This window comes from Orbicella faveolata, unplaced genomic scaffold, assembly GCF_042242905.1.
Source record: "Orbicella faveolata isolate gen_17 unplaced genomic scaffold, um_ofav_v1 contig_34, whole genome shotgun sequence".
Classification (NCBI taxonomy): Eukaryota; Metazoa; Cnidaria; class Anthozoa; order Scleractinia; family Merulinidae; genus Orbicella; species Orbicella faveolata.
Genome location: NW_028301563.1, coordinates 32,152,221 through 32,179,362, shown reverse-complemented (window position 1 = coordinate 32,179,362; position 27,142 = coordinate 32,152,221). Strand labels below are relative to the sequence as shown.

Genomic DNA, 27,142 nt, shown 5'->3' with positions numbered 1-27,142 from the left:
TTTCTGGCCATGACCAAACTAAGGTTTTTTTTAATTTCAAATAAACACAAGTATCACATCATATAGACACTGTTACGGTTTGTCTGAAGTTCAAGTGTTAACGCCTTCCAAACTAAAATGAGGCATTCCAATTTGGAAAAATTCCGAAGGGTACTGGTATTTGATGCCGAAAAAGTTTGTGTTTCCGAAAGGTTTTGGCTTATTGGAAGGAGAAAAAGAAGTGTTCAGTTGAGTCCGCCAGGGACAATACATCCAATTTCACCAAAATGTACAATCTAATGTAAAAAAGATCGTGCACCCATCGCGCTTTCCTTTTTTGAGAGATTCAGATTTTCTGATCTCCCGGCCCACAACTTATCAGAATAAAACGGTCATCCATCTCTGATTCTAAAAGGATTCAGAATTTCTGATCCCCCAAGACTTTAATAGTTTCAAAAAACTGATCCCCAGTCCACAACCCGTCAGAGCAAAACAGTCATCTATTTATAATTCTAAATGCATTCAGAATTTCTGATCCCCATCACCTCACGGGACAAAAACGGCTATCTGTTCATGGTTCTAAAAGTATTGCGAATTTCTGATCACCCTCCCCCACCAAATCTGCTAACATGATAGAAAGAACTGTCGATTTATAATTCTACAACATTTCAGCATTTCTGATCCCACATGACTTAAAGGGATTCAAAAATTCTGATCCCCCAGTGCATAACTTATCAGAACAAAACGGTCATCTACCCATAATTCTTAAAAGTATCCAGAATTTCTGATCCCCCTTGTTAGGTGACAGGACAGAAATGGCCGTCTATTTATAATTCACAAGAAATTAACTAGATGTCTGATAGCTAAAAAGTAACGATTGGATAGTAACTTTAAACACATAACAGACAAAAGGATCACAGAGTAAAGGGCATCAGAAAAGTACACAAATGAAATATTTACAGCTAGGTCATTATTAATAACGATTTGAAACCACGCCAAAGGATCGAGACAAAAATTGCAGTTTCATTTCGGACAGTGAAAGGTTTTATTTTCAATTCAAAAAGATATGAATTTAGGCTCCAGAATTACGAGCTGTTGTTTAAAGTCCACATCAAAGATAACAAGAATTTTAATCAGGACTCAGCTGCCGTCTGCGCCACCTCCGTTTTCTGCTTTAATGTGTTCGTTTCGGATTGAGGGCCGCTATTCTTGCCTTTTTTTCCCCCTCTGCTCTGCAATGAAGCAATTGAAGCTAAATATTCTTATAAATAGCGATAGAATTAACATTGTTTTTCATTAATCAATTGATCGGGAGTGTATTCTTTTGTAAAGAATAGTGAGCAGTATGTAGGCAATGCGGTAGTGAAGTGTATCGAGCGTGATCTGTAGCTTCAAATCAATTCAGTGTAAACTTTAAGTTACCTCTTCAAAAAGCACACTAACAAGCTATTATGCAAGCATTTCATACATAGGAAATGCGTGTGAATAATTTCTTCGTTACGGGTGCTAATAAAATCAGGAGAACAAACGTTTTTCTTGTGTTTCAGTGATCGCGAAATAAATAAAACAACGAAATTTCTTCAGCCACAACATTGATTTCGATTCAAAGATTGAGCAGCTAACTGTAATGTTGAGCAACAATTATGATATACTTACTTTTCTGCGACTTGCCTTTCTTTCACCGAAGCAACCAAGATACTCATTTGAACTTGGACAAATCATTCCATGCTTCTTGCTGCTATTGACAATGTTGGATTCGAAATTGCGCGCAAATAACCGACTCCTTTGGAAAGGGAATCTGCTGGTCAAAAGTATTCATTTATCAGATTGACCGAAGGATTATGGGATCGGACGGAAACACCAAAATGGCGGGCAAAGATTGTGGTCAATGTTGTGGTCAATGTTTCGATAACAAAGCTCTCTGTTATCATATAGCCTTGCTCTACGTTGGAAAGCAGTCACAAATTGTTTACAGATGTCCGTTGTTATTCCAGTTGAGTCAAATCCCAGTAAAGGTGGAAAAGTATGAAGTTTCGTCGGCAAAACAGTGTGGCAATCAAACTATTTGCCAGCAGCTGGCGGTTTCTCTTACACTCGTCAGGTTTACAGAAAGGTTATGGTTCCTGCAGCTTTCCAAGGTAAACTGATTTTCTTGCATAATTTGTGACGGTTCTTAAAATACTGGAAACGTTCTGGCCGGTTAAATTGATCGTGGAAGATTACAGAAGATGCAGATGCTTTAACACACTGTTAAGTCTTGTTGATTTCGTGAATACAAATGTTCATTTCCTAAAGGAGTTATGAAAGCAACTGTATTCAACGCAACAATATACGAACAATTTCGTGTTGGGAAAATCATTCATTGTAAAAGTACAATAAGTGCAATAAATGTGAGCTCTCTCATGTAGTTTACATATACTTCTTATATATCTAGTGTATATCTTGTCTAGGATCAACTGGGCATACATATGTAGTATACAACACCTAAAACACAAGATATCAAAAAGCAACATCCTTCACCTTTTTGATTTTCAGGTTGATGGTGGTGCTCTTGAGGTTATGTTAGATGTGCATATTACATTATCAAGACCATTTGTTTGCCACTTATTACTTGAGTTGCAAAAGACTGATGTTATTTTCCTTAGGGTGGTTGAAGTTCTCTTTAATTGGGCAAAGGTCCTTTATAATTTGGCATTTCTTTATGCAAATAGAGGTTATTTAGAACAGCAGATATAATTCACAGCTAGGTTACGGAAAATTACTTTTAACCACTTCCAGACCTTTGTACATAAGTCTTGCCATAATTTGAAAAACCCATGATTCATGGATAAAATTAATTGAAAAAAATACTTTCATGAAGAAATTACTGTAATTGAAATTTGAAATTCATGTCAAGAATATTTTGTGCTTTTCCGGTCATGAAATCTGTTTACATTTCATGAAAATTTACTGAAGAATGTAAACATTTACTAGACTCCAATTTAAGTAGCTAAGAAGTGTTTCAAACAGGATTTTAGAAAGATATATGTTAAATTTAAGTTTTGTGATAAATCGCAACATAATGGAAACTCATTTCCAGCCAGATTTTGTCCTCCTTTTGCATCTGGATGTGCCTGGTTTTTGGTATTAAATTTTAATGTACAACTGTTGCAGGTTTAAATAAAACTATTAGTTATTTATACATTTTCCTATGTAAATACAGAGATTTCACTTAGGTTTAGGATTTGAAGAGCAGTTATCAAAGATCCATATAAAATGAATAATGAAGAGTTTTAGCTATAGTTTCACCACCTGTGCCTAAGAAAGCTTTTGGTTAGGTAAACATTAAAGTGCTGCATGTACATGAATGATGGATAATTTTTTAGATTGGCTGCTATCTTTTTACTATCTCTGGGTTTTGGGTAGGTTATCACAGTGCGATATGAGTGATGGGTAGTTTTCAGATAGGCTATCTTTTTACTAGATAGGATAGTGTTTTATTGTTCAATGTAAGGACTAGTCTTCAGAAAGCCTAGGTTTTGGCTTACTACATTAGTGGTGGTTTTTGGATAGACAAGTTAGTGGATAGATAGGCCATCTAAGTATCTGTTGACTATCTACACAGGAAGCTAGTTTTTAGCTAGTCAATCTATTTCCTAACTATCTGATAGATAGATATTAGTTAGCTTTAAGCCATGTCAAAGATAGCTATCCTCTATCTACAAAACCTCTTGGAAAGAAAAAAGAATAGAGATTTGCATCCCTCAACCAGGAATGAGATAGTTGCAAGTAGCATGAAGTTAGTAATAAACTAGTAATAAGATATGATTGTTTTTGGGAGGGCTTCTTTAACTGAGGACAGCAAACTATTGCCAGCTACCAGGAAACATCTCCAAGATGAGTATGCCAAATTAAAAAAGAAAGAATAGAATTGCTTGTAGCATTAGCTACAATACTTGCATCCATATCTGTCAGGTCTTTATAAAACAATTTTACCCACACTCTTCTCCTTTGAGCATGGTTAAACTGGTTGCGTAACTGAAGTGTGAATGAACTGGTAGCCCACTCAAAAAGTTAGATTGAAGATGTAAAAATGTGTTGGGCAAAGCTAAAGTCCATGGCCTCTGCTATATGACAACAGGTTTTTGGAGGACACTGTATACATGTATGTAGAGTACATTGACCCACTTAAATGTATCAACTGCAAATTTAAATGTTCATGTATATTGCAGTCTTTAATTGTCATCCCTGTAATGTACTGTAGTGTTCCTGAACGCTCTTTTTGTTTTATAACAGTGAGGTGCCTTGTTTCCATGTTAAACAGAAATTGTTAGAAATTTTTCTTTCACATAAGGTGGGCAAATTCTGACAGAGAAAGTGGAGTCTGCATTTATGCCTACAGTTGTGCAGTTTGAGTAATCTTACTGTTTTGATCAATTGTGAACTTTCCTATCCTCTTAGGTACTGTTTGATATTGTTTTTTTAAACTTACAGCTACTGTAATTTTGAAGTGCATAGATCATTGTAATACAATGTGTGATGTTTACAGTTACTTATATTAATAGACTACTGTGAAGAAAATGGTTCTTCATCACTCTCTCAGTATAATCTGAGTGTATGGAATCTGTTAAGAATTATGCTATATTTGTATAAAATTTCTAATTGAATATTGTTATGAAGAAAAAATATTTTTATTAGACATTGTTCAGGCAGGCAGCAAGATCTAAACCCTGTCTTCAGTGTTATGATTTAATGTGGCTACATTGAATGTAACACTGGCTTTGCAGGGGATCAGAAATTCTGAATCTTCTCCTGTGTTCTTTGGGGGATCAGAAATTCTGAACCCTTTCTAGAGTTCTTTGGGGGATCAGAAATTCTGAACCCTTCCTAGAGTTCTTTGGGGGATCAGAAATTCTGAACCCTTTCTAGTGTTCTTTGGGGGATCAGAAATTCTGAACCCTTTCTAGTGTTCTTTGGGGGATCAGAAATTCTGAACCTTTTCTAATGTTCTTTGGGAGATCAGAAATTCTGAACCCTTTCTAGTGTTCTTTGGGGGATCGGAAATTTTGAATCCCCTCTTGTGTTGTTTGGGGGATCAGAAATTTTGAATCGTTTTCTATGGAGGTACCTCTCGAGACAAGAAATTCAAAAAAATCATTTGGTTTCTTATGCGTGACTTAAACATTACATTTCAGTTCAAATAAAGAATAGGAAATTGCTCGGAAGAATTTTTTCATTCCTTGCAAACAGGGAAACTTTTCCTCTGAGTTTTAACACCAGTTTAAGATTCTTAGTATATTGCAAATATCGTCTTTGGAATTAAATGGCAATCATAGATTTCCGTCTAAGCTCTACGTTTCACTTTAGGCCAATTTTGCACTCATTTCCAACGAAACTTCCAAGCCTGCAACGTAAAAATAACTTTTCTCCGAGACAGGTTTCTATTTTACACCGAAAAAGTAGCCATTTTTGAAGTGGTTCTCAGTATTTACTCTGAATTTTATCAAATTGGAACACCACATTTTAGTTTGGAAGGCGTTTGTTTAATTCGTCTTTCTACATACTGATTTATGATTGATCTGGTTGGTGTTGATTTGGTTCCTGCAAGGGTCTAAAGATACTTTTCTCTGATACTTCACCCCCGGGTTCTTTTTGGATTTCCTCCCTCCACGAAAGCCAACAATTCTCATTCCATTTTGATACACGAACACTTGCCTGAACGAGTAGTTCAACAAACTCTTTCCTGTTTCGTGGCTACTGAAATAAACGTTTCATTTACATAGGATTTACATGTCATCCACAAAAAGAACGTATTCAATGCGCTAGCCTCCAAAAAGGAAAATGAAACAAACAAACAAGCAAAGAAGCAAAGAAGCAAAAAAGCAAAACAATCAGGGATTTCTCTTGAGGTTAGGGGGAGGGGTTAGGGGGAGGGGGTACGCACACTAAGGACTATAGGTATCCCGCAGCGGTCCCAGTTATTTGGTTCATTTTCCAACCTGGACACCGAAAATGCAGTAGGAACACGATAAACAATCAACAACAAAAACAAACGGTCAAGTGGTTTTGTTTATGCTGTTTAGCCTGCATGGCGGTTGTTACCTGTCCAATCACAAGAGGCGAACAAAACGCTTGGAAGATACGCAATGGGTGGGGGCGTGGGGGGGAGGGGTGGCTGGGTTGGGCGCGTAAGGGACGAAACAAAATCTCGGCAGAAAAGCTTTTCGTTCTGCTCTCGCGATTGGACATGAAACGACTGTTGCACAGGCTAACACCGATTTCTGAGAAACATTCTCCAATAAGTTTACAGTTTCTCTATTTTCTCAGTGGAAAGAAACATTCACCCATCATTTTCACTCGCGCCTCTTTCCAATTCAGTGAGAACAAAAAGGAAATGAGAACACAGAGAGAATTTGGAAAAGTTCCAGAGATAAAAGATTTGAGTTAATGAAGATGAATTAAGTAATCGAAAATGCCTTGTGATTCAGTCTCATGAACGCCAATATTAGTTTGCTTGTTATTCATTACGATCTAGAGACGATGACTCTTGTTACGACTGAATCGCCGTGGCGAATCCAGACCTTGAGCTAAGGAGGGGGATGGGGGGCGGTTTTGTTTTGCTTGCCCTGTCGGCTTTTCTTTCTTCTGGGATTTCTTTCTTTTTTTTAAATCCAAAATAAGGGGGGCGGGATCCCCGGACCTCTCCCCTAGATCCGCCACTGAATCGGTAAAACATGCATAGAAACGGCAATACTGGAATAACTGAGTTTTGTTCATTTAGGTTTAGAAAAAGGTCAACTGTTAATAGAAGGTAGTAAAGGGCATTTTAGAGACAAGTAAATACGGTAGCCCACTTTTTCCCTCTGAGACGTAAAATTGTTTTTTTTTTCCAGAAGTGTAGCAGTTCTCTTAAGCTTGTAATTGTTTTGTTTGTTAGCAGTCGTTATTGTTTTAGGGCCAAGAGCATTGTTTCTGTTGTTATTTTTTTGTCCTCTCAAAGGGTATCAAACCATTCACGGGAGACCTTGCAAGACCTGCTACATGACCCCGCTTCTTTTTTCCCTCGTGAAGTGCGACTGTTTTTTTTAATTTTGATGAAGAAACTAAAACTGTTTCTTATACTAATTACAAAACTAATAGAGTTACTTATATTATTCAGAAAACTTGTGTACAATACAATTACTTGTGCCACTTACAATACTAATACTTACATTACAATTTAATACGATTACTTACAATATTTACAATCTAATACGATTACTTAACTATTTACCGTTTAATACGGACGCTTACATTATTTACAATTTACTTGGATTACTTGCGCTACTTACAAATCTTGCACAACAAATAGATTACTATAGCTTCTTACTTACAATACATAAACCCAGCTTATTCCCGTCAGTAACTTGAATTGTTAACTTGAGCTGATGAAAATATTCATGTATGTATTATACATACGCCTTGTTTCTTTTCGGCCAGCTTTGTGCCACTTGAGCTCTTTTCTGACTGTTTCTGAGATGGAAATTTCCCATTTTTTCTTCTATAAACAACACTTTCATCGAAAACAGAAAAGGGACCCGGCATTTTTAAGTTGCTCGAGGCGGCCATGTTTGTTTAGAACTCGCACACGCATGCTATCGCGCGCGATATTGCGCGATTTTCTCGCGGGTAATTTGCTTGCGTGTACATTGGGAACCGTTCTTCGCGCGGTCAAAACAACCTTTCGAGCCTCCTTAATTGAATCCCTTACGCGTTTGAGATGCTTCAGGTGGCTTTGCTGGATTATGCTGCATATACTGCCATTTGCCGTTGTTAATAGACTCATTTACTCTTTTGTCTTCGAAACATGGAGCTTACGGTTTAATGAACAAGTTAGTTATTGGTGTTGTGCGTTACATATGGCGTTAGTTTCTGAGCGATGTCTTTCCGTCCAATTTCTTTCAATGTCTTAACAAATTGACTCAGGGGAAGGAATCGGTATTTTGTCTGGAGCAGGTTCATTAACAGTTTGGAAGGACTTCCTTCGTTTTGGAGCTCATCATGTAAGGCCACGCGTTGTTCCGGTGTAATCTTCTTGTATTTGCAAGCAAGCCGTTCGTAGTCTCGCCTGAACCACCGTCTTCCATTGTCAAGCTTGAGACACACCCAATCAAACACTTCCTGGTGTTTGTGCTCCAGCTGATCAAGGCTCATGTCACCTAAATGGTCAATATTTTAATAACTGAGTTCTTCTTTTAAATTTCCCTTCATGGGTTGAGCTTTAATTTTAAAAAGCATAATTTACCTCATTAATATTATCTTTATATCATCATCATCTTCATCATTATCATTATCATTGTCATTATCATCATCATCGAACAGTACTGGGTCTATAACACTTTAATATTATAGTCATTATAATACCATATTTCCATCACCTAAGCAGACACACAAACAGTTTCACCGGGTTTTATTGGATGTTGCTGGGAGTCACTGAACTAAAGCCCCAGCTAAACGATCCAACATTTCCATCCTGGTTCATCGTGTTGAAAGAACATGTTTGATCGGTTTAGCCGCCTCTCTCGGAGCAATGGATTTTGTTTTTATCACAAGACCGTAAATAAATAATTACTCACCAGCATCATCGTCACTTCGCACACTAAGTTCACTGAGCTCACTGCTCATTGAGCTTTCAATCACGTTTTCTTCTTGCTCCTGGCTGTTTAAAGTTCTAGAATCCAGCTTCCATCGATCGGCACATTTACTCTCCAGTTCTAACGGGAAAATCAAGTACTATTGTTCAAGCCCTGCATGATTATAATAACGTGTGTTCTACTGATCGACTTATGTATGATAACAGCATGATTAAGTCTAGAAGTACCGCTTTTCTCCATCGTGGTGCCGCTACTCCCCGAACTTCCGATATTTATCGATTAATTGTTATCGATAATATTGATTGATATCGATTATATCAATTATCGGTTTTCATTGATCGGTCACGCTGGGATTAGATGTTTTCGTGAGGGAATTTTAAAATACCAGAAGCTGATCGGCTTCTGAAAAGTTTTAATCTTGAGAGTCGCGAATCATCTCTCACTCTAAACAAACAAAAAACCCTTCTCCAAAAAAAAATGTTTACTCAAAACTGAATGACTCCTATCTACATCTCATAACAAACGAATTTATTTGAGAACGTCTCTTTTGACCTCTCCTCTAATTTGAATCTTTTCAACAAAGCGGCAACTAAAGATATAAATTCTGATTACAATGTACAATGTACCAGGGAAATTCCCTTCACCTAGGGGACACAGGTCAGGGCAGAGACAATAAGACAATAAGGCCGCTTTCGAATTCGTCGCGAAATACTGGTCCATACTGAAGGTCAATAACAATTGCTTCTTCGTTTAGCTACTTCTTCATCATTAGGCGATAAGACCATCAACAAAAGCCCTTCTCAAATCATTACGCCAACCGTATAACAGTTTGTCACGCGCCACTGTCACGCTGACATAGGGTAGCAAATTTTTGGTCTGGTCTGAAATAGGGTAGGGAAAATCACAGAGTTTGGTCTGAAGTAGAGTAAGGGTTTCAGGAAGCAGGTTGTACACCCCGACCCAATTTTTCTGGGAGTAGCCGCCCGCCCGCCCGCCCGCCCGCCCGCCCGCCCGCCCCGAAATAAATAATAATCACTCACCGGAATTATCCTCATCAAGCGCTTCAGTCGCTTTTTCTTTTTCCCCGCCATCTGTATTGCAATCCTGCACATGCTTCCGAATGTTTGGAGCTCTAGAATCCAGGTTCCATGGAAAGGCGCGTGTGAGGTCTGACGGTAAAGTTTGGAAATAATTATGTCATCGTGAAGTATAGTGCAGTATGATGGTCCAGTACAGGTGATAATCACATGATTCTTATAAGAAAGCAGGCAAGAACTCATTCGTTGCGGATTGTTACTAAGGCATGGCACTGTAGAAACACAACTTTACGAGAGCATTATTAGCTTTCGCTTACTGTACAATAACAAAAAATCCTTGATTACTCACCCGCCCTAATAACTTCTTTTTCCATGCCACCGGTAGGACAATCACGCTTCCTTTGCGCCGTATTGTTCAAAGCTCTAAAATCTTCTGTCGCAGTGTCATAATTTCCGAGACGTTTAGCAAGCTGCTCTCTTTCAAATCCATTCAATTTTCTTACCAGATCCTGTCGCTTGATCTGTGTAAGTAGATCCTCCAGTAAACGGAAGTTGTCATTACCAAGTTCATTTCGCTGTTCAAGTAAAACAAATAAATCTTCAGGTTTCGCGACGCCTTCAATTTCTCTCGTTGTCAACAGGTCTCGCAACAAAAACTTCATGGAGTCCAAATTGTTTTGGGAAAGTTGTTCGCACAGAAAAAATGTAAATTTTCTGTAGTCTGAAATACACACCATTAGTTTACGATTCTTCTTTGCTTTGTGCTGATTAATGAGGATGACGTTCTCCCGTAATACAATGCCTGCGGCTTTATTAACCGCGCGGCCATGGGCCGAGCGCGGTTCATGGTTTACCCGTGGTTTTTTTTTTTTTCGACTTCGGTGTGAGCAGACCCAAGCTTCCACTCGGCCAAATTTTGAGTCACGCAACCTGTGATGTTTACTCGCCAAAAGCTGTTGAAACAATAAATCTCATCTTTCGCGGGAATAAATTAAAAACCCAGCGCTCGTCAAAAATTATATTTTTTCACCAGAAATTTAGCTCGGAACATATACATATTTATATTTGTTTGAATCGTCGATGAAATGACCTTTTCCGGATATTTTTTCCTTCGGGGTCAACCGAAACCTCAGATTACAAAATCACGCCGAACCCACATCTTGCAAAAAAATCTCTTCAAAACCCTGACTTCGAAGCGATATAACACTTCAGCGTTAATAGCTACCACACATCGGCAGGCGGTAAATCTATTCCTTAACAATCCAGCTTTATCGTGTTAAAATTTCAGCGAAATCGAACAAAACCAGAATTAATTAGAATTTTTTTGTGACCTCACTCTCCAGACTTGTCCTAACAAAGGAAGCAACGGTCGCCCATAGCAACCGAAAAACACCAACATAACAAAGCCGACGTTTCGGCCAAAAAACTCCACAATTATCGCCTGAGAGCTTAAACTTGAATGGGAACATCTTTTTCGAACCTTTTTCAACTGATTTAGACGAAAGACTGGCCTCGGCGGGCTACAAAAACGACAAAGAGAAAAAACAGAACAAGACAGCAGAACAAGCCGATAATATTTCATCGCGTGGCTTTCGACACGAAAACGAAAATACAGCTTACTTCTGGATAAATTCAGCCTTAGAAGCCAGCAACCGGTCCCAAATTACTTTCTGTATCCTTACAAATGTCCTGATTTCCATCTCCGAAAGATTTTGCCCCAATTTTGAGCAAATAAACATTTCGCCGGCGGCGACCGCCATTACGGTGGCTTGCATACTAAATTAGCTAACTTAACAAAATTCTCCCGAGCGGGGGGGGGGGGGGGGGGATACGACAAATTTGGTGAGAATCAAAAGTAACGCCAATTTTCTGTCACGTTTTCAATCTGTGGTCACTGGAGTGACCAAAATCGATACATCGGTCGGGATAGGGTTTTTTTATGACTTGTGTGACTACTTTGCTAGCCCTTTACTCGTGGAAAACACCAATTAAATTTAATCATGACTTTTAAGAGCAGCTTCGCCTAAATATCAACTAGACTTGGAAATAGCGAAAAAATCGAATTTCTTCGAACTCGCCCAGAATGAAGCCCTACGGGCACTAGTTACAAAAATATCGTTTTAAGTTCGATAAATCAAAAATTTTTTTTTTCCGCAATTTTTTCGTTTCGATGCCCCAAATCGGCCAAAATCCATTGAAAATGAGCGGCATATTCAGAGGCTCGTAAACTCAAAAGCAAAAATCTTCATTACAAACTGATTGCACGTCGTATTTGTACTTCCTTTCTTGTCTATTTAGAGCTAAATAGATCGTGATTTGATTAGAACTTAAATATTTGACGAATTTTTTAAGTCAACGACCCAAGACAGCTTTACAAGAGGTCTACATTTAGCCTATTTTCAAATGCTAAAAAGGCGTTCTGGTACACGGCTTTTCCCGAAATGACTAGTTTGGTCTGAAAGAGCATTGTTTCTTCTTCAAATTACTGAAATAAAATTTTTGGGTAAATAAAACCGTGAGCGCTGAGATAGCGAACTAAATGCAGCACTTCGTCCTGAAAACGTGACCTTTGACCCAAGCGTAACGAAACCAATTACTCCAAGAAAACCCGGAAGAAAAGCAAACGTTCCGTTATTTTGAAACAATTTTTAGTGATATCTCTCCGAAACCATGATTGCAAGAAACTATTTCCAGATATGAAATCTTGCAGGGTCAAAGACGGAGCTAAAGGGCGCATTTTGACACAATAACTTTGTTTGCCGAGAATTGAATTGCAGTCAATTCCAGTGAAATTTGCAAACTTGACGTATGTTAGCCGATACTTACCTGAATATTTATATTAATAGAAGAGTCGTCTTCTTGGATTAACCTTCAAAAGAGGCTGGACCCAGATTTGGAAACCTCTAAAAGAAGAAATGTTTAATATTCCGTGACCTACCCGATGCTATAGATTCCATGCACATGCCAACCGCATGTTTGTCGTAAAACCAACTGAACTCCACTGACAGTTTCCATGGGCAACCCCAAAATAAACAATCCCCAAAAATGTAAAGTGAAATTGGCTGTCTTCATGACTAGTTAGAAGCTAGAGTCAAGTTCCATTACCTTTTAAAAAAGCTTGATTCTACTTTGTTCACTCAGTCGTTACTGTCACGTTCGAATACTGCGTAGTATCGGTCACGCCAAAACACTGCAGACCGTGCAGACTGAGTAAGTTTCCCATACAAAGTCTTGTACGCGTTTGTCTATTGAATCAAAAGTCAAATACTGCGCTTGCGCAGCCTGTGGATAAATGACAGACTTTCAGATATATTTAACACTATTTTGTAACTAGACCCAAAAGAAGGAGTCACAATGAAAAGCCCAAACAAGTGTCTGCAGTCTGCACGGTCTCCACTGTTTTGGCGTGACCGATTCGCGGCTTTCGAACGTGAGAGTAGTGAACAAAGTCGACGCAAACAAATAAAATCAAGCACTTTTTAAGGGCAATAGAACTTGACTCTAGCTTCTAACTGTTCAGGAAGACAGCCAATTTCACTTTACATTTTTGGGGATTGTTTATTTTGGGGTTGCCCATGGAAACTGTCAGTGGAGTTCAGTTGGTTTTACGACAAACATGCGGTTGGCATGTGCATGGAATCTATAGCATCGGGTAGGTCACGGAATATTAAACATTTCTTCTTTTAGAGGTTTCCAAATCTGGGTCCAGCCTCTTTTGAAGGTTAATCCAAGAAGACGACTCTTCTATTAATATAAATATTCAGGTAAGTATCGGCTAACATACGTCAAGTTTGCAAATTTCACTGGAATTGACTGCAATTCAATTCTCGGCAAACAAAGTTATTGTGTCAAAATGCGCCCTTTAGCTCCGTCTTTGACCCTGCAAGATTTCATATCTGGAAATAGTTTCTTGCAATCATGGTTTCGGAGAGATATCACTAAAAATTGTTTCAAAATAACGGAACGTTTGCTTTTCTTCCGGGTTTTCTTGGAGTAATTGGTTTCGTTACGCTTGGGTCAAAGGTCACGTTTTCAGGACGAAGTGCTGCATTTAGTTCGCTATCTCAGCGCTCACGGTTTTATTTACCCAAAAATTTTATTTCAGTAATTTGAAGAAGAAACAATGCTCTTTCAGACCAAACTAGTCATTTCGGGAAAAGCCGTGTACCAGAACGCCTTTTTAGCATTTGAAAATAGGCTAAATGTAGACCTCTTGTAAAGCTGTCTTGGGTCGTTGACTTAAAAAATTCGTCAAATATTTAAGTTCTAATCAAATCACGATCTATTTAGCTCTAAATAGACAAGAAAGGAAGTACAAATACGACGTGCAATCAGTTTGTAATGAAGATTTTTGCTTTTGAGTTTACGAGCCTCTGAATATGCCGCTCATTTTCAATGGATTTTGGCCGATTTGGGGCATCGAAACGAAAAATTGCGGAAAAAAAAAATTTTTGATTTATCGAACTTAAAACGATATTTTTGTAACTAGTGCCCGTAGGGCTTCATTCTGGGCGAGTTTGAAGAAATTCGATTTTTTCGCTATTTCCAAGTCTAGTTGATATTTAGGCGAAGCTGCTCTTAAGAAAGAAAGCTGTTGTTAATAGTGTTATTATTGTGTCGTTGATATCGTTCATGCCCATACATATCCCGAAGAAAGTTGTAGATTAAGACCATTAAGTCATCGGAGATTTGTCAACGGCTACCACTGATGGTGCAATAATACAGTTTGTGTTGATCAAGTGATGTGATGTCTACAGTAAGAAAAGAATCATCAATGACTGCTTTGGAATGTGCACTGCGTTCCGACGGTAGTGCTAAGCGAACAGTTAAATTTTAAAAGCGCGGTTATAAGATCTAACAGATCTTCTTGTATTAGAGGAGGATCGTAAAAGCAACCATAGAACGACCAAATAACGTTATCTTGTCACGCAAGTGGAAGCCTGATAATAAATAACTATCTTTAGGTTACTGCCGTCATGAGAAAAACAGGAGGACAGCACGTGGTGCGAGTGAGTGCACGTGACTCATGCAGCAGGCTTTTCAAACCTACCGAAGCCTCACTAATACCACTAAGGTTTTGTTTCGCAGCAGTTGCGCAACAAGTTCAATTTCGTGCAAAAGCAAATGTCCACTTTCGTAATAGATACTCATGACTTCAAGCATCAAGAGAAATCTTAAACGTCTTCTTTTGCTACTGCTTTAATATAATCGAACTCTAAACCAAGCTAAAGTTGTCTGCCAATTCACTGCCAATTCGACCGGCTGAAACTGCCTGCCAATTCGAATTAAAATTCAGTCGTCGAAATTACTGTATAAAATCAGCTAAGTATCCTTACCAATGGTTCAAAAACATTTTCTGGCTGCATTGAAAGCTATTCATTTGCACCAAACACTCACGTAAATTTGTAAAAAGATGCTGTAAATATCTTTCGTTCAGAAGTGAATAACTCGTCACGTGACTTTTCAATTGACACCAACTTGGTATCATTTCAAAGCTTACCGTCTGATTGGTCCATCTCAACGGCTTCTGCACCCATCTCAACACAATTAATATCGAAAAATTTCACCCGAACATCGTGCTTTAATAATGCACCAGTCAATTCCAGCAGTGCCCATCCCCCCCCCCCCCGGGCTAACCCCCGGGCATTAGCATTTTTTTAAAAAAATTGGCAAATTCCCCGGGATGGGGACACATAAGCTGTCTAAATGCCTTGGGGTGGGGACGAAGAAAGAGGGCAAATGCCCCGCCCCCGGGATCGTCGCATTCCAACACCTCCGCAGTTTTTTAAATAATCAGTGAATAAAACGGTCAACTGTTCAGTATTTTATTGTAACGGTAAGACTTCAAGGACAACAGTACGTGTTAGTTGATTCTGATTATATTTATTTCTTTATATTTGTTTTTATCAGTTTGCTAAAGGATAGCTGGGATTGCGGCGGACGTGTCCCCAGCCGCGAGCGATCATAGGCGCCTGTATTCGCAGGCTACTTTTTCTGTGAAGAATCAAGACATTTTAAATGATGATGCATTGCATTTTAAGCTCGCGGGATCTGTCTTGAAGATCGCATCATTTGATTTCGCAAACCTTAAGTATTTTAACTCCACTTTCATGAATTTAAAAAATGCTAGGCTAGTTTTGAATGCGAAATGCGAAATAGTCGTGTTCATGTCAGTGATTGCTTTGTGATAAACAAAATATAGTTCACCTTGTCGCTTATATTTATGTGCTTACAACTAATGAAGAAATATCTAAAATTGAGAAAACATTGTTCGACAAACGCCTCGTCTTTCCCGATGAACTCATCCATGGCACTTTCCAAAACACGTGTGTCGAATGCCCGGGGATCGCCCCGAGGTACGCAAATGCCCAGCCCCCGGGCCGCGATAAAATTGCGGATGCCCCACCCCCGGGACTGACAACGTGAGCAAATGCCCCGCGGTTGCCCGCGGGGGGGATGGGCACTGCTGGAATTGACTGATGCATAACCTACACACTTGTACTGGCTTTTCCGGAAGTGAATAACTCGTCACGTGACTTTTCAATTAACACCAACTTGGTATCATTTTAGAGCTTACCGTCTTATTAGTCCATCTCAATGGATTCTACACCCATCTCAACACAATTAATATCGAAGAATTTTCAATTTCATTAGCGTTACATGTACCTTTGAAAGTCGAAACGTATTTAACAACTCAAAATTATCCCATCCAAGCGCTATTAATAGCATTTAACATTTTTAACTGCAACCTCCTGTCTGCTTTTGAAAACTTGACGCAAAAATAGTGTAGTTATCTGCTAAGTTAGGGAGACACTCACTCTTCCATTGCCTTCTAAGTAATGTGCTTTATTCACTGATCAATTATCTTACAGTGTACATTGATTATTCTACCTCTTCTTAGTACTTTAACATCAGGCAATACTTTCACTTATATCTCATATCTGAGCAATAGTAATAGTACATCCTTGTTGCTATAGTAATCAATACACTAGAGCAAACTTTTGTACACATCAAGTTATTTTTATTTCTTTATTTAAATCAGTCTTTCAGCAAAGCTAGCGAAACAAACTCAGTACAGTTGCATGAGACTTATATCAATATGTAAAAGTTACTGTGAAAAAAGGTATATCTTTCCCCACACACAAGAAAGTTAACAGAAATTCAAACTGTTTGACCACTTTTCTTTCCTAAAAACAACACGCAATTTTATCCTAGTTTTTGGCAACGGCTACAATATATATTTCTTTGCAATTGTCAAAATATCCTCTTTTTTTTTAATCCAAGGACAAGGTTGGATTCCAGCCAACCTCCATATATTCTCCTGAGCTCGGCTTTACACTCTTCACTGAAATGTACGAATAAGAAAACTAAAAACATATGCTTCGTTGCAGTTGAGCGATTTTTTTCTTTTCTTCTTCTTTTTTTTTTGTTTTTTTGTTTTTTTTTTTTGTTTTGACCTTGAAATGATTACTACCCCAACAGAACCGTAACAAAAACGTACTGGAAAATAGCATTAGTTTGATCGCTTTAGCGAACAGACACAAACCGCTCACCTTCTTTTGGTAAGTTTAGAGAACACGCTACGCGTTCCATCAGGTTCGCGACAACTCTCTAGAAATCAAGCGACGTCACTGTCTTAAGCAATACGGTTGGACAATGAAACAATCTCTGTTCCATATGAGGGAGTTCTATGGCTGTAAACCGTTCTGAGTTTTAAAGCTAGTGGCGGTTAAAACTAATTGCCAACACTTCTGGAGGCCGTTTTCCAAGGTCAAACGAAAATCACTCAACATTTTCATAACGCTGTCCCACGTGTGAGAATAATGACAATTTCCTTCGGAAGCTAAGCACCACACTGAAATATTTTTATACGAAGGATTATGTCCCTTTTAAATAAATTTCATATTAAATCAAATTCAACCTGATGACAATGATATATGTACAGCGTCTTTCCCAAGAATCACGTAAATAGACAAATTTCTAATCAATTATTTTTTGACAGACTGACTGACTACATGGCTGTCTAACGGACGGAGGGACAGACGGAAGGAAGGACTTACAGACTGATTGATTGTCACCGCTTCCCGTCTTTCCCTTGCTTTGTTAAAAAATTCGTTAATATTTTCCACTCTGCTTGTCTATTTTCGTATAGGCGAGTTTCAATTAAAAATTAAAGTGGTGATTCTTTGGGTTCAATAGACCCCATCTCATCAAAAGTAAGAGGAGTAATTCAATCGTTCAAGTACCGGGACAAATTCACTTGAACGACACTGAGCTAACACCCCTTCAATAAACGTAAGCTTTCCAAATTTTAGTCGACGTCCAGTTGTTTCTGGAGCACTTTTGAGTGCAAATTAAAAACAAAAAGGAAATTAAACCAGCGATGAACGGTAATCTCCTTATACTTAACCGGTTTCCTACTGAATGGGTAAAAAGTGGAGTCATTATCCACAGTTTGATTACTAATAGAACAAGCCTATTCGTTTTCTCTTACCTTAATATATAAACGAAAGAACAGTGATCAAATTCTTGCAGTAATAAGTTGTGCGCTTTGACCGCATGCATTTTTTAGCTCAAACTCAAACGAGCGAGGTGTTAAATTTCTTGTTTATAACTTGCTTTAGTCGTACACACACGATGCTTTCTGGATTACGTCAATTGTAAAGCATAGACGGTTAGACCTTCTATCTTCAGGAAACGCACCCTTGGCCCTCTTTCATAGTTTTTAATTAGTTTTCTGGGAATCCTGATCACAGCTTGCGGTGTTGTTTTAATGATTTCTGGACACTGTGTAAGAACTCATTTGTGACAATGGTGTTTAGTGCCAAGTTGTGTTTCTTGAAAACTGTTCTTATGACTTAGCCGACAGCAAATGGGGATAGAAAGAGAAGCTTCAGCCGATTTCTGTCTGCCTTTCACATTCTAATTTTTCATCTAACCCGCATGTAGCTCACGGTCTACGAAGCAAGTATTTTACCACAATTACTGCTTATAGATGAGAGTCCATACCACGCTGCTCGCGTCAATGTGTCGCACAATGCCTTTTTCAGCTCGCGCTCTGAAAAAAACGTTTTCTTTGACCTTGATATTGTGGTAAAAAAACAAATCGAATGTGGTTTACCGTGGTCTGTACTCTTATCGACAACGATACGCGTCATCACAGTGGTCAAAACGTTATGGACTCACAAGGCGCAGCCGAGTGAGTCCGCAACATTTTGACCACTGTGATGACGCGTACTCGTTGTTAATAAGAGTACAGACCACGCTAAACCATATTTCGATTTGTTAAAGTTACTCGGGTGTCATTGTGACTTACATAAAGGCAGTAGTTTCTGTGCGATGTCATTCCGTCTTATCTCTTTCAGTGTCTCAACAAACTGACTTAAAGGAAGGTTTGGGTATCTTGCCCGGAGCAAGTTCATCAAACTTTTGGAAGGACTTCCTTTGCTTTGCAGCTCATCATGTAAGGCGTTACGTTCTTCAAGTGAAATCTCCTTGTACTTAGCTGCTAAGCGCTCGTAGTCACGTCTGAACCACCATCTTCCATTGTCAAGCCTTAAGCACATCCAATCAAAAAGTCCCTGGTTTTCGCTCTCCAGCTGCTCAAGGCTCGTATAAGCTGAAGAAAAGAGCATTTCAGTGAGTAAGAAATTAAGAGGGAATCCACCAGAAGTTCGAGTAACTAGTGGACAAAAACCATGTACCAACATTATTTAACTTGTATTGCAAATTTCTATGCGACTGTTTTAACTTTCTTCTTAAAAGAAATCATTTCTTTCAAAACCAAATGTCGAAAACAAGTGTTGAAGTTCATGTGAAACAGCTGAAAATACTGGTGAAATGAAACTGATGATGAAGTTTTACCTGTGTTTGCACAATTTCTCTGAACTTCGAAATTTATTTCCTCGAATTCCCATGGGAAATTGTTTTTGGTGTTATTTCAGGCAAATATTTATATCTTTAGCTTTTAGAAAATATACTTAGAATTTTTCTGGTACAAGGTTTTTGTCCACTGAAAGTTGAAATTGCTCGATTTCCTATCGGATTTCATCTTAAACCTTTTCAGTGTAAGCAGGGTAGGCCAGAGTTTTTTGCATCGGGTCGGTGTACCTGGATATTTTAAATCCGGTATACAGTATCTTTCAGCTGGAATAAAGTGTATGGAAAATTTGAGTTGAATTTCTCAGTAAAGACCGGTTCACGCACATTTCGAAATCTAATCAAAGTGGCTATGAGCCACTGAACTCGGAAAATAAATAATAACAAAATAATGCGGGCATTCGTTTTTGATTCCTGCGTTCGGAAACATTACTGAAAGCTCAAAAAAGAAGCGTGACACTTACGTTACATTTTACACATCATTAAGTCATTGTGAGGTCAAATTTAAGTGTAACAGCCCTCTTCAAAACCAATAGCCCTCACCTATCTGTTCGGTTTACCCAAGAGAAAACGAGGGTTGCCTTCATTTTCTCTTGGTTTATCGCAGAAAAAATTATCAAAAGTAAGTTTCTCCATTTTTGTGTATCTTTCATTATTCATTTCATTTCATTTCATTTCCAAGCATAGAAATAGCGTTTTTTCTCTTCTTTCTTTTCTTCTTGTGTGTGCATTTGTGCTCAAGTTTTCTTGCCGACCTGTATTTTATTTCTATTTAATGCTGATGTTAACTGGCTGCCTGGCTCCGCTAGCCCCTATGGTTATTCCAGGCAGCTAGTACTCAAATTTTTACTTTTAATATTTTCATTGAAATTGTAATTTTTTTTTCTTTAGCAAGAATGAGTACAAATAAAGATTGATTGATTAGTCTTTTGAAGTATCTTGATGAAATTTGCTTTTCCATTTATAGGCCGTCACTCATGAAAGTAATTTTGATCGTTCAGTTTCATGGTTGGACTTTTGGTTTATTGCATATGCGGAATGTATGCCAAGCGTTATGAACTGGTCCGCGGATGTACAAAATGATTAACAGGAAGCGAAGGAGTGATGGAGGGATGGAGCGACGACAGGTTAACCAATTACGGGAAAGGACTTAAAGGTAAAATGCTCACATAACAGTCTACTCGAAGAGGACCCACCTTGTTAAGTGGCAGAGGGGTTACTCAAAACACCGCCTTTGAGATGACCTTCAGTTCTTTTATATTACGGTTTTCGGTAGGAAAACGACAGGACACACGGACATTGGCTGCTAAAAGCCTTTTGTTTACAGTACTGGTGGGTCCCGTCCATGGAAAACAGTTTTGACCATTTCTCTTATTTAGTTCTCTTACACCTATAATAGCGACTTACTTGGATTCATTTGCACTTGCAAGGAAGATGCAGCCAGGTCACGCTGTGTTGGCCGTTCAACTGTAGCGACATCATTCCCACGAAGATTGCCTCGCCGTTCGCACACTATGAAAGCAACAAGACCCAGGATTGCCAGCATTGTCAATGATGCCAACACTACCGTTAAGATGACGAAGGGATTGCTTTCTCCGTTCTTTTCCCTAGACACTATCGCCCTGCCTTGGACCGCTTTGCGGTTGTTCGCTGACAAAGTGGACGACACTGAGGATGTCGACGGTAGCGTTCTCAACCGCGCTGTTGATTCATTTTCCAGCCTCACTGGTCGAGTTCTGTGCATGGCGGAGGAGGTCCTTTGAGTTGTCGTTTGTGAATGTCTCTTTGCTTGCGTCGCAGTGGAGGTCTTTGAAGGCTTCGTAGGTGATAGTCTTTTTAAGATGTGCGTCGTGATGTCAGCAGCCTTTGTGGCCGGGACATTTGTGCATGGAGTTGAGCGGACTTTACACTTGTTCTCATAATTCGCACATTCCAGCGCCGTTTCGTCCTTTCCATCTCCACAGCATTTCGCACAAGGAAAACAGTCGAAGATAAATGGCTCGGGGTAAAAGCCACTAGCACATTTATCATCACACTCGGCGTTAGAGAATAAGGTGCAGTTTTTTTTAATCGCTTTTCCTTTAGAACATACAGTACAGGCTTCGCATTGCACCTTTCCATATTTGTTCGAATACGTCTTATCAAGTTGACAAGGAACGCAATGGATGGACGTCCCGAAAGCGACTGAGCTGCCGCACGGGACAGAAGGTTGCAGGCCCGCGGGACAATCGGGACACTCCAGGCATTTGTATCTCCTTCCCGGTGATCCAATCCAGTGAATTTGCTGTGTCTTACACGGGAAGTCTGCTTTAACTCCATAAACCTGTTCGAGGAAGAGGGAGAAAAATATTAAGGGCCAGTTTTAGTTTACACGGAAGGAAGATGATCATTGAAAATAGAAAGCAAAATGTCTGACAAAGTGCCATGTGTTTTTCTTGGGGAGGGCTTAACTCGCTACAGTGATGATCATCCTAATTGACAGGTAGGATTATTCTATTGAACATAGGGTCAACCGTTTAACTCTTTGTTATGTCAACACTTCAAAATATAATACTCCCTTCTCCGTAATGACCTTTCGTCAAACTCGATACTTGATTATGCATACTGTGACAGGCAAAGGGATCTCAGATATTTGGGGCAGCGAAACCAAATATCTGAGTGCCTGGAACAGACTTTATATACCCGCAAATCGAAGTAAAGTTTACTTCTTCCGACAAAGGCGAGCGGGGTATTTCTGTGAAATTTTGTCGGTTTAGGGGCATGTTGGAAAAGGGCAGCAGTAACAGACGTATATTGGGTTTAGTGTCATGACAAGCCTTAGAAACTCAACTAGAAGTCTGTATGCAAATATTCTTTGACTTGGGAGAGCGGGCACGCGCGAAGTGAGGAGAGAGCGCGCGGAGCGCGACGGGAGAGGGAGAAAATAAAGCACCTGCAACAATTTTAAAGCAAGTGATACACTCAGACATCAACCTACGGCCTGGCCAGTAACAAAGCTATTCTGCCCCCTAATTAATATCTAATTTTGAGACATCTGCCAAACGTCTCCCTACCGTCTAACGATACAAATAACAAGTGCACCAAACTGTGTCGAAATCGCTAGTGAAAAACAACCGACAAAGTGCGATAGCTTTTATTTACCTTTCTTAAAAAAATGAACGACGAAGAGCGAGTAAGACTGGAATTGTCGATAGCACTCTCCGCTGAGGCGTAAACAATGGAATACCTGCCCTATTAAATGTCCGACATATATTCCAGTTTCGCCGCCAAATTGCACGTGGACAAACCCATAGCCCGGTTCTACCTCTACCATCTGGCGGTTAGTAATGTTGCTCGCAGGCAGCTTGGATTTGTTCATTGTTTCGTTCCAGCAACTGAAAGACGAGACTTTTCCCGAAACCCGTCGGCAAAACTGACACCAAGTCTTTCCTTTCGTACAACTGCCTGACCGCCTTTTTCTGCTGTTCTTTCAGGCAAAATTCGAGGCCTTTACTTTCTGACTTCAACAATGTTATTTTTAAACAACGCTCGAACACTCTCCTTCCAGTTCATCCACCATGTTCTTTTTAATTTGATAACCGGAAATACGCAAAAGTAATTGATAGTGTAAATTGAAGATAAGCATACGGTAAAATAAAGGCTATCTTTAAAACGGGGAACGGGGAATCGGGGAATCGGGGAATGGGAATGGGGAATGGGAATGGGGAATGGGGAACGGGGAACGGGGAATCTTTAAAATGGGGAATCTTTAAAAGCGGGAATCTTTAAAACGGGGAATCTTTAAAAGCGGGAATCTTTAAAATGGGGAATCTTTAAAAGCGGGAATCTTTAAAATGGGGAATCTTTAAAAGCGGGAATCTTTAAAACGGGGAATCTTTAAAAGCGGGAATCTTTAAAATGGGGAATCTTTAAAAGCAGGAATCTTTAAAATGGGGAATCTTTAAAATGGAGAATCTTTAAAATGGGGAATCTTTAAAAGCGGGAATCTTTAAAAGCGGGAATCTTTAAAATGGGGAATCTTTAAAATGGGGAATCTTTAAAATGGGGAATCTTTAAAATGGGGAATCTTTAAAATGAGGAATCTTTAAAATGGGGAATCTTTAAAAGCGGGAATCTCTAAAATGGGGAATCTTTAAAAGCGAGAATCTCTGGGAATTATTATTCATTGTAATTATATCGCACGCTAAAGCATATATGTTTAGCGGGCTAGTTAAGCGGTTCAAATCTCGATTCTTACTCTTTGAGATCTGCTACACCGACCGAAGAATTGATCCGCCTGAAGAAGTGAACTCCGGACTGTGACGTTTTTAAATCGAGTTTCGCAGCGATAGATATTTGTCCTAGCGTTATCAAGAACTACTGGAAAGACATGCTACTTAACGACAAAAATATGGCACGCACAATGGGTTCTTGGTTGTGTGATAGACTACGCTTGAATTGGCGGCCGAGAGAGCTGTAATGTTTGTTAAAAAGGTGATGTACTTCATGGAAATTGGCTATCTGAACAGTATTAGAAAAAGTACTATTGCAATGTTTATGATTTTCTCACGCTTTTGTGGCAAACTCAGTGACAGATGTTTCTGTTGGTTTCCGGCCAGCATGGCGTCTCCATACAAATCTCTTTAAATGTGGTAAAAAGTTTGTCCGTATATCTTGCATAAGAAAAATGGCTGTGACCTGAATCCAGGCGGGAGTCTTAGCATATTTACTTTCTTTCTTTTCCCAGATTCTGTACTGCACCTCGTTACTGGGAAGTTTCACGCGTCCCCAGAAACACATAAATAACATATTCTTCATTAAAACAAGTCCGCATTGAATTGTCCTCAAGAAGAAAACTCGTGTTTTCAGCTTTTCCTTTACATAACTGAAATTTACAAATTATTATAATTAACGAACAAGAACGTTGCTGATAACCGAACAGAACACGAAATGTAATTCAACTAAATAACTAGCACCATGCAAACTAAGCGTCTATGTTGTGAGTGCGTGACCAAATGACATCTATGCAATGTAATTACCTACGCAGGAACGTATTATAGATGGCCATGATAGTGTTATCTTTTTTCTTTGCACGCGGTCTTAAAAAAATCTGGGAAAAGAAAGAAAGTAAATATGCTAAGACTCCCGCCTGGATTCAGGTCACAGCCATTTTTCTTATGCAAGATATACGGACAAACTTTTTACCACATTTAAAGAGATTTGTATGGAGACGCCATGCTGGCCGGAAACCAACAGAAACATCTGTCACTGAGTTTGCCACAAAAGCGTGAGAAAATCATAAACATTGCAATAGTACTTTTTCTAATACTGTTCAGATAGCCAATTTCCATGAAGTACATCACCTTTTTAACAAACATTACAGCTCTCTCGGCCGCCAATTCAAGCGTAGTCTATCACACAACCAAGAACCCATTGTGCGTGCCATATTTTTGTCGTTAAGTAGCATGTCTTTCCAGTAGTTCTTGATAACGCTAGGACAAATATCTATCGCTGCGAAACTCGATTTAAAAACGTCACAGTCCGGAGTTCACTTCTTCAGGCGGATCAATTCTTCGGTCGGTGTAGCAGATCTCAAAGAGTAAGAATCGAGATTTGAACCGCTTAACTAGCCCGCTAAACATATATGCTTTAGCGTGCGATATAATTACAATGAATAATAATTCCCAGAGATTCTCGCTTTTAAAGATTCCCCATTTTAGAGATTCCCGCTTTTAAAGATTCCCCATTTTAAAGATTCCCCATTTTAAAGATTCCCCATTTTAAAGATTCCCCATTTTAAAGATTCCCCATTTTAAAGATTCCCCATTTTAAAGATTCCCGCTTTTAAAGATTCCCGCTTTTAAAGATTCCCGCTTTTAAAGATTCCCCATTTTAAAGATTCTCCATTTTAAAGATTCCCCATTTTAAAGATTCCCGCTTTTAAAGATTCCCCGTTTTAAAGATTCCCGCTTTTAAAGATTCCCCGTTTTAAAGATTCCCGCTTTTAAAGATTCCCCGTTTTAAAGATTCCCGCTTTTAAAGATTCCCCGTTTTAAAGATTCCCGCTTTTAAAGATTCCCCGTTTTAAAGATTCCCGCTTTTAAAGATTCCCCATTTTAAAGATTCCCGCTTTTAAAGATTCCCCATTTTAAAGATTCCCCGTTCCCCGTTCCCCATTCCCCATTCCCATTCCCCGATTCCCCGATTCCCCGATTCCCCGATTCCCCGATTCCCCGATTCCCCGATTCCCCGATTCCCCGATTCCCCGATTCCCCGATTCCCCGATTCCCCGATTCCCCGATTCCCCGATTCCCCGATTCCCCGATTCCCCGATTCCCCGTTCCCCGATTCCCCGTTCCCCGTTTTAAAGATAGCCGTAAAATAAAATAACATGATAAAAGAACATAACAAAAGAAAACAGATGGAAACAGTTAAATATGGTTTAGGTCGATGATGATCACTCGAGTCGTGAGCATGTCTTGCATAGCGTAAGGCATAAGAATGCGCATATTAGGTCCAGTGTTGTTGTTTGTATTGCACACTGATCATGATCATGTAGGAAAAACATTTTCTGAGAACGAGTTTTCACCGTTTTATGAGTTACCGTACCTAATTAAGGAATAATAAAAGCGGGGAAGCAAATACTGTTTTTCCTGTAGTTTACGTTGCATTTTCCATCGAGGTTCCCTCCGTTGCGCTCGTGAAGTATTTTGCAAAGTTATAACAGCGAAATAAATGAACAATCGTGACGGATTAAAGCGCTTTGTTTCGCTTCAACGATCAACACTTTTCACAGAGAACCGTAGCTAGTTGACTAACCAAACAGATAATTACTAACGATCCAGAATTGTTTGTAAACGTGCGTAAATATTCCGATTACCCAAATTAAATGGGCTCTTTACATAGGAAAGAGAGATCATGTAGAAAATTCATGAACATAATTATGTTACAGCAAGCGTAGATGTGACAAGCAAAATAGATAGAAAACTCATTTGAGGTTATTAGTTACATGCGCCCGCCACAAAAGGGTGTTTCGGTAACATGAGCGTTTGTTATTTGGTTACGAACACGTGTATAAAGAAAACGAGGCAAAAACCGTGATAACATTAAAGTACCCTGATTCAAAACATAATTATTTCAAACTACAGAGTAAACAAAAGGCTCCTCCGTCGAGATTTCAAATCACAACACTGCAAGAGAACATAAACTCAAGAGTAATGTTGCAAGCGTTTTAAAAATCTGCCTCATCAGCAAATTCACCTCCCCAGTAAATTAAATCATGGTTGTAAGAACAGAATGAGATAGAAATATCAAAACAAAGATTCCACTGCAAAGTTGTTCTTTTCCACTGTCGAAGAAAGAAAAATTTGTGTTTCTGTACTCACCAGAAAGCCCAAAACGACGATCAAACTTGTCGCTAGAGTTTCAAATGTCTTGGCGGCGCGATGACGTGAAAAAAGTGACTTGCTGAGGACTGAACTCATTGTCTTCTTGGAGGAATCAAGGGGAGGGTCGCTTGAAACTGAGGAGAAGAAAGTTTCCAAATGACGGTGAGATAACAATACAAGTTTGGACACTAAATGCACGATAACTTTACGGATTATTGTTGAGCGCCGAACTTGATGAATCATCAATTGCTAATGAGTGCATGACCGT

General features: G+C 39.1%; 2 protein-coding genes and 3 long non-coding RNA genes across 6 annotated transcripts; 1 reads left to right on the top strand and 4 right to left on the bottom strand.

Moving 5' to 3' along the window:
- Nucleotides 1-994: 994 nt before the first annotated feature.
- LOC149105799 (uncharacterized) lies at nucleotides 995-1,839 on the bottom strand. Its single transcript, XR_016201402.1, has 2 exons — nucleotides 1,636-1,839; nucleotides 995-1,211 (listed from the first exon to the last, which is right to left on the bottom strand). It is a non-coding gene; the product is annotated as an uncharacterized LOC149105799 (long non-coding RNA).
- Nucleotides 1,840-1,902: 63 nt separating this feature from the next.
- LOC149105798 (uncharacterized) lies at nucleotides 1,903-4,625 on the top strand. The gene is made up of 2 exons (XR_016201395.1): nucleotides 1,903-2,117; nucleotides 2,515-4,625. It is a non-coding gene; the product is annotated as an uncharacterized LOC149105798 (long non-coding RNA).
- A 2,384-nt stretch (nucleotides 4,626-7,009) lies between these two features.
- LOC110066316 (uncharacterized) lies at nucleotides 7,010-10,436 on the bottom strand. Its single transcript, XM_020773536.2, has 4 exons — nucleotides 9,978-10,436; nucleotides 9,632-9,760; nucleotides 8,574-8,711; nucleotides 7,010-8,156 (listed from the first exon to the last, which is right to left on the bottom strand). Exons 1-4 carry the CDS (start codon nucleotides 10,363-10,365, stop codon nucleotides 7,831-7,833), a joined length of 981 nt encoding a protein of 326 aa, XP_020629195.2. The 5' UTR covers nucleotides 10,366-10,436; the 3' UTR covers nucleotides 7,010-7,830.
- Nucleotides 10,437-11,584: 1,148 nt separating this feature from the next.
- On the bottom strand, nucleotides 11,585-13,533 carry LOC149105797 (uncharacterized). Its single transcript, XR_016201405.1, has 2 exons — nucleotides 12,734-13,533; nucleotides 11,585-12,531 (listed from the first exon to the last, which is right to left on the bottom strand). It is a non-coding gene; the product is annotated as an uncharacterized LOC149105797 (long non-coding RNA).
- A 2,920-nt stretch (nucleotides 13,534-16,453) lies between these two features.
- LOC149105796 (uncharacterized) lies at nucleotides 16,454-27,142 on the bottom strand. 2 transcript variants are annotated; one of them, XM_089271277.1, is made up of 4 exons: nucleotides 26,872-27,142; nucleotides 20,915-21,830; nucleotides 18,945-19,247; nucleotides 16,454-16,973 (listed from the first exon to the last, which is right to left on the bottom strand). In XM_089271277.1, exons 1-4 carry the CDS (start codon nucleotides 27,115-27,117, stop codon nucleotides 16,903-16,905), a joined length of 1,536 nt encoding a protein of 511 aa, XP_089127403.1. In that variant the 5' UTR covers nucleotides 27,118-27,142; the 3' UTR covers nucleotides 16,454-16,902. The 2 variants fall into 2 exon arrangements, with proteins under 2 accessions (XP_089127403.1, XP_089127404.1); XM_089271278.1 differs by lacking the exon at nucleotides 16,454-16,973 and having other exon boundaries at nucleotides 18,887-19,247.

Bases quoted from the DNA above. Each gene is read 5' to 3' on its own strand.
- LOC110066316 (XM_020773536.2), bottom strand. From the start codon at position 10,365: ATGGTGTGTATTTCAGACTACAGAAAATTTACATTTTTTCTGTGCGAA. The intron at 9,761-9,977 runs GTGAGTAATCAA...CTTTACCGTCAG, and splicing joins AAAAGAAGTTATTAGGGCGG to ACCTCACACGCGCCTTTCCA. The intron at 8,712-9,631 runs GTGAGTGATTAT...TTTTCCCGTTAG, and splicing joins GCTTGATGAGGATAATTCCG to AACTGGAGAGTAAATGTGCC.
- LOC149105796 (XM_089271277.1), bottom strand. From the start codon at position 27,117: ATGATTCATCAAGTTCGGCGCTCAACAATAATCCGTAAAGTTATCGTG. The intron at 21,831-26,871 runs GTGAGTACAGAA...TTCCTCGAACAG, and splicing joins TCGTCGTTTTGGGCTTTCTG to GTTTATGGAGTTAAAGCAGA. The intron at 16,974-18,944 runs GTAAGTCACAAT...CGTACATTTCAG, and splicing joins ACAGAAACTACTGCCTTTAT to TGAAGAGTGTAAAGCCGAGC.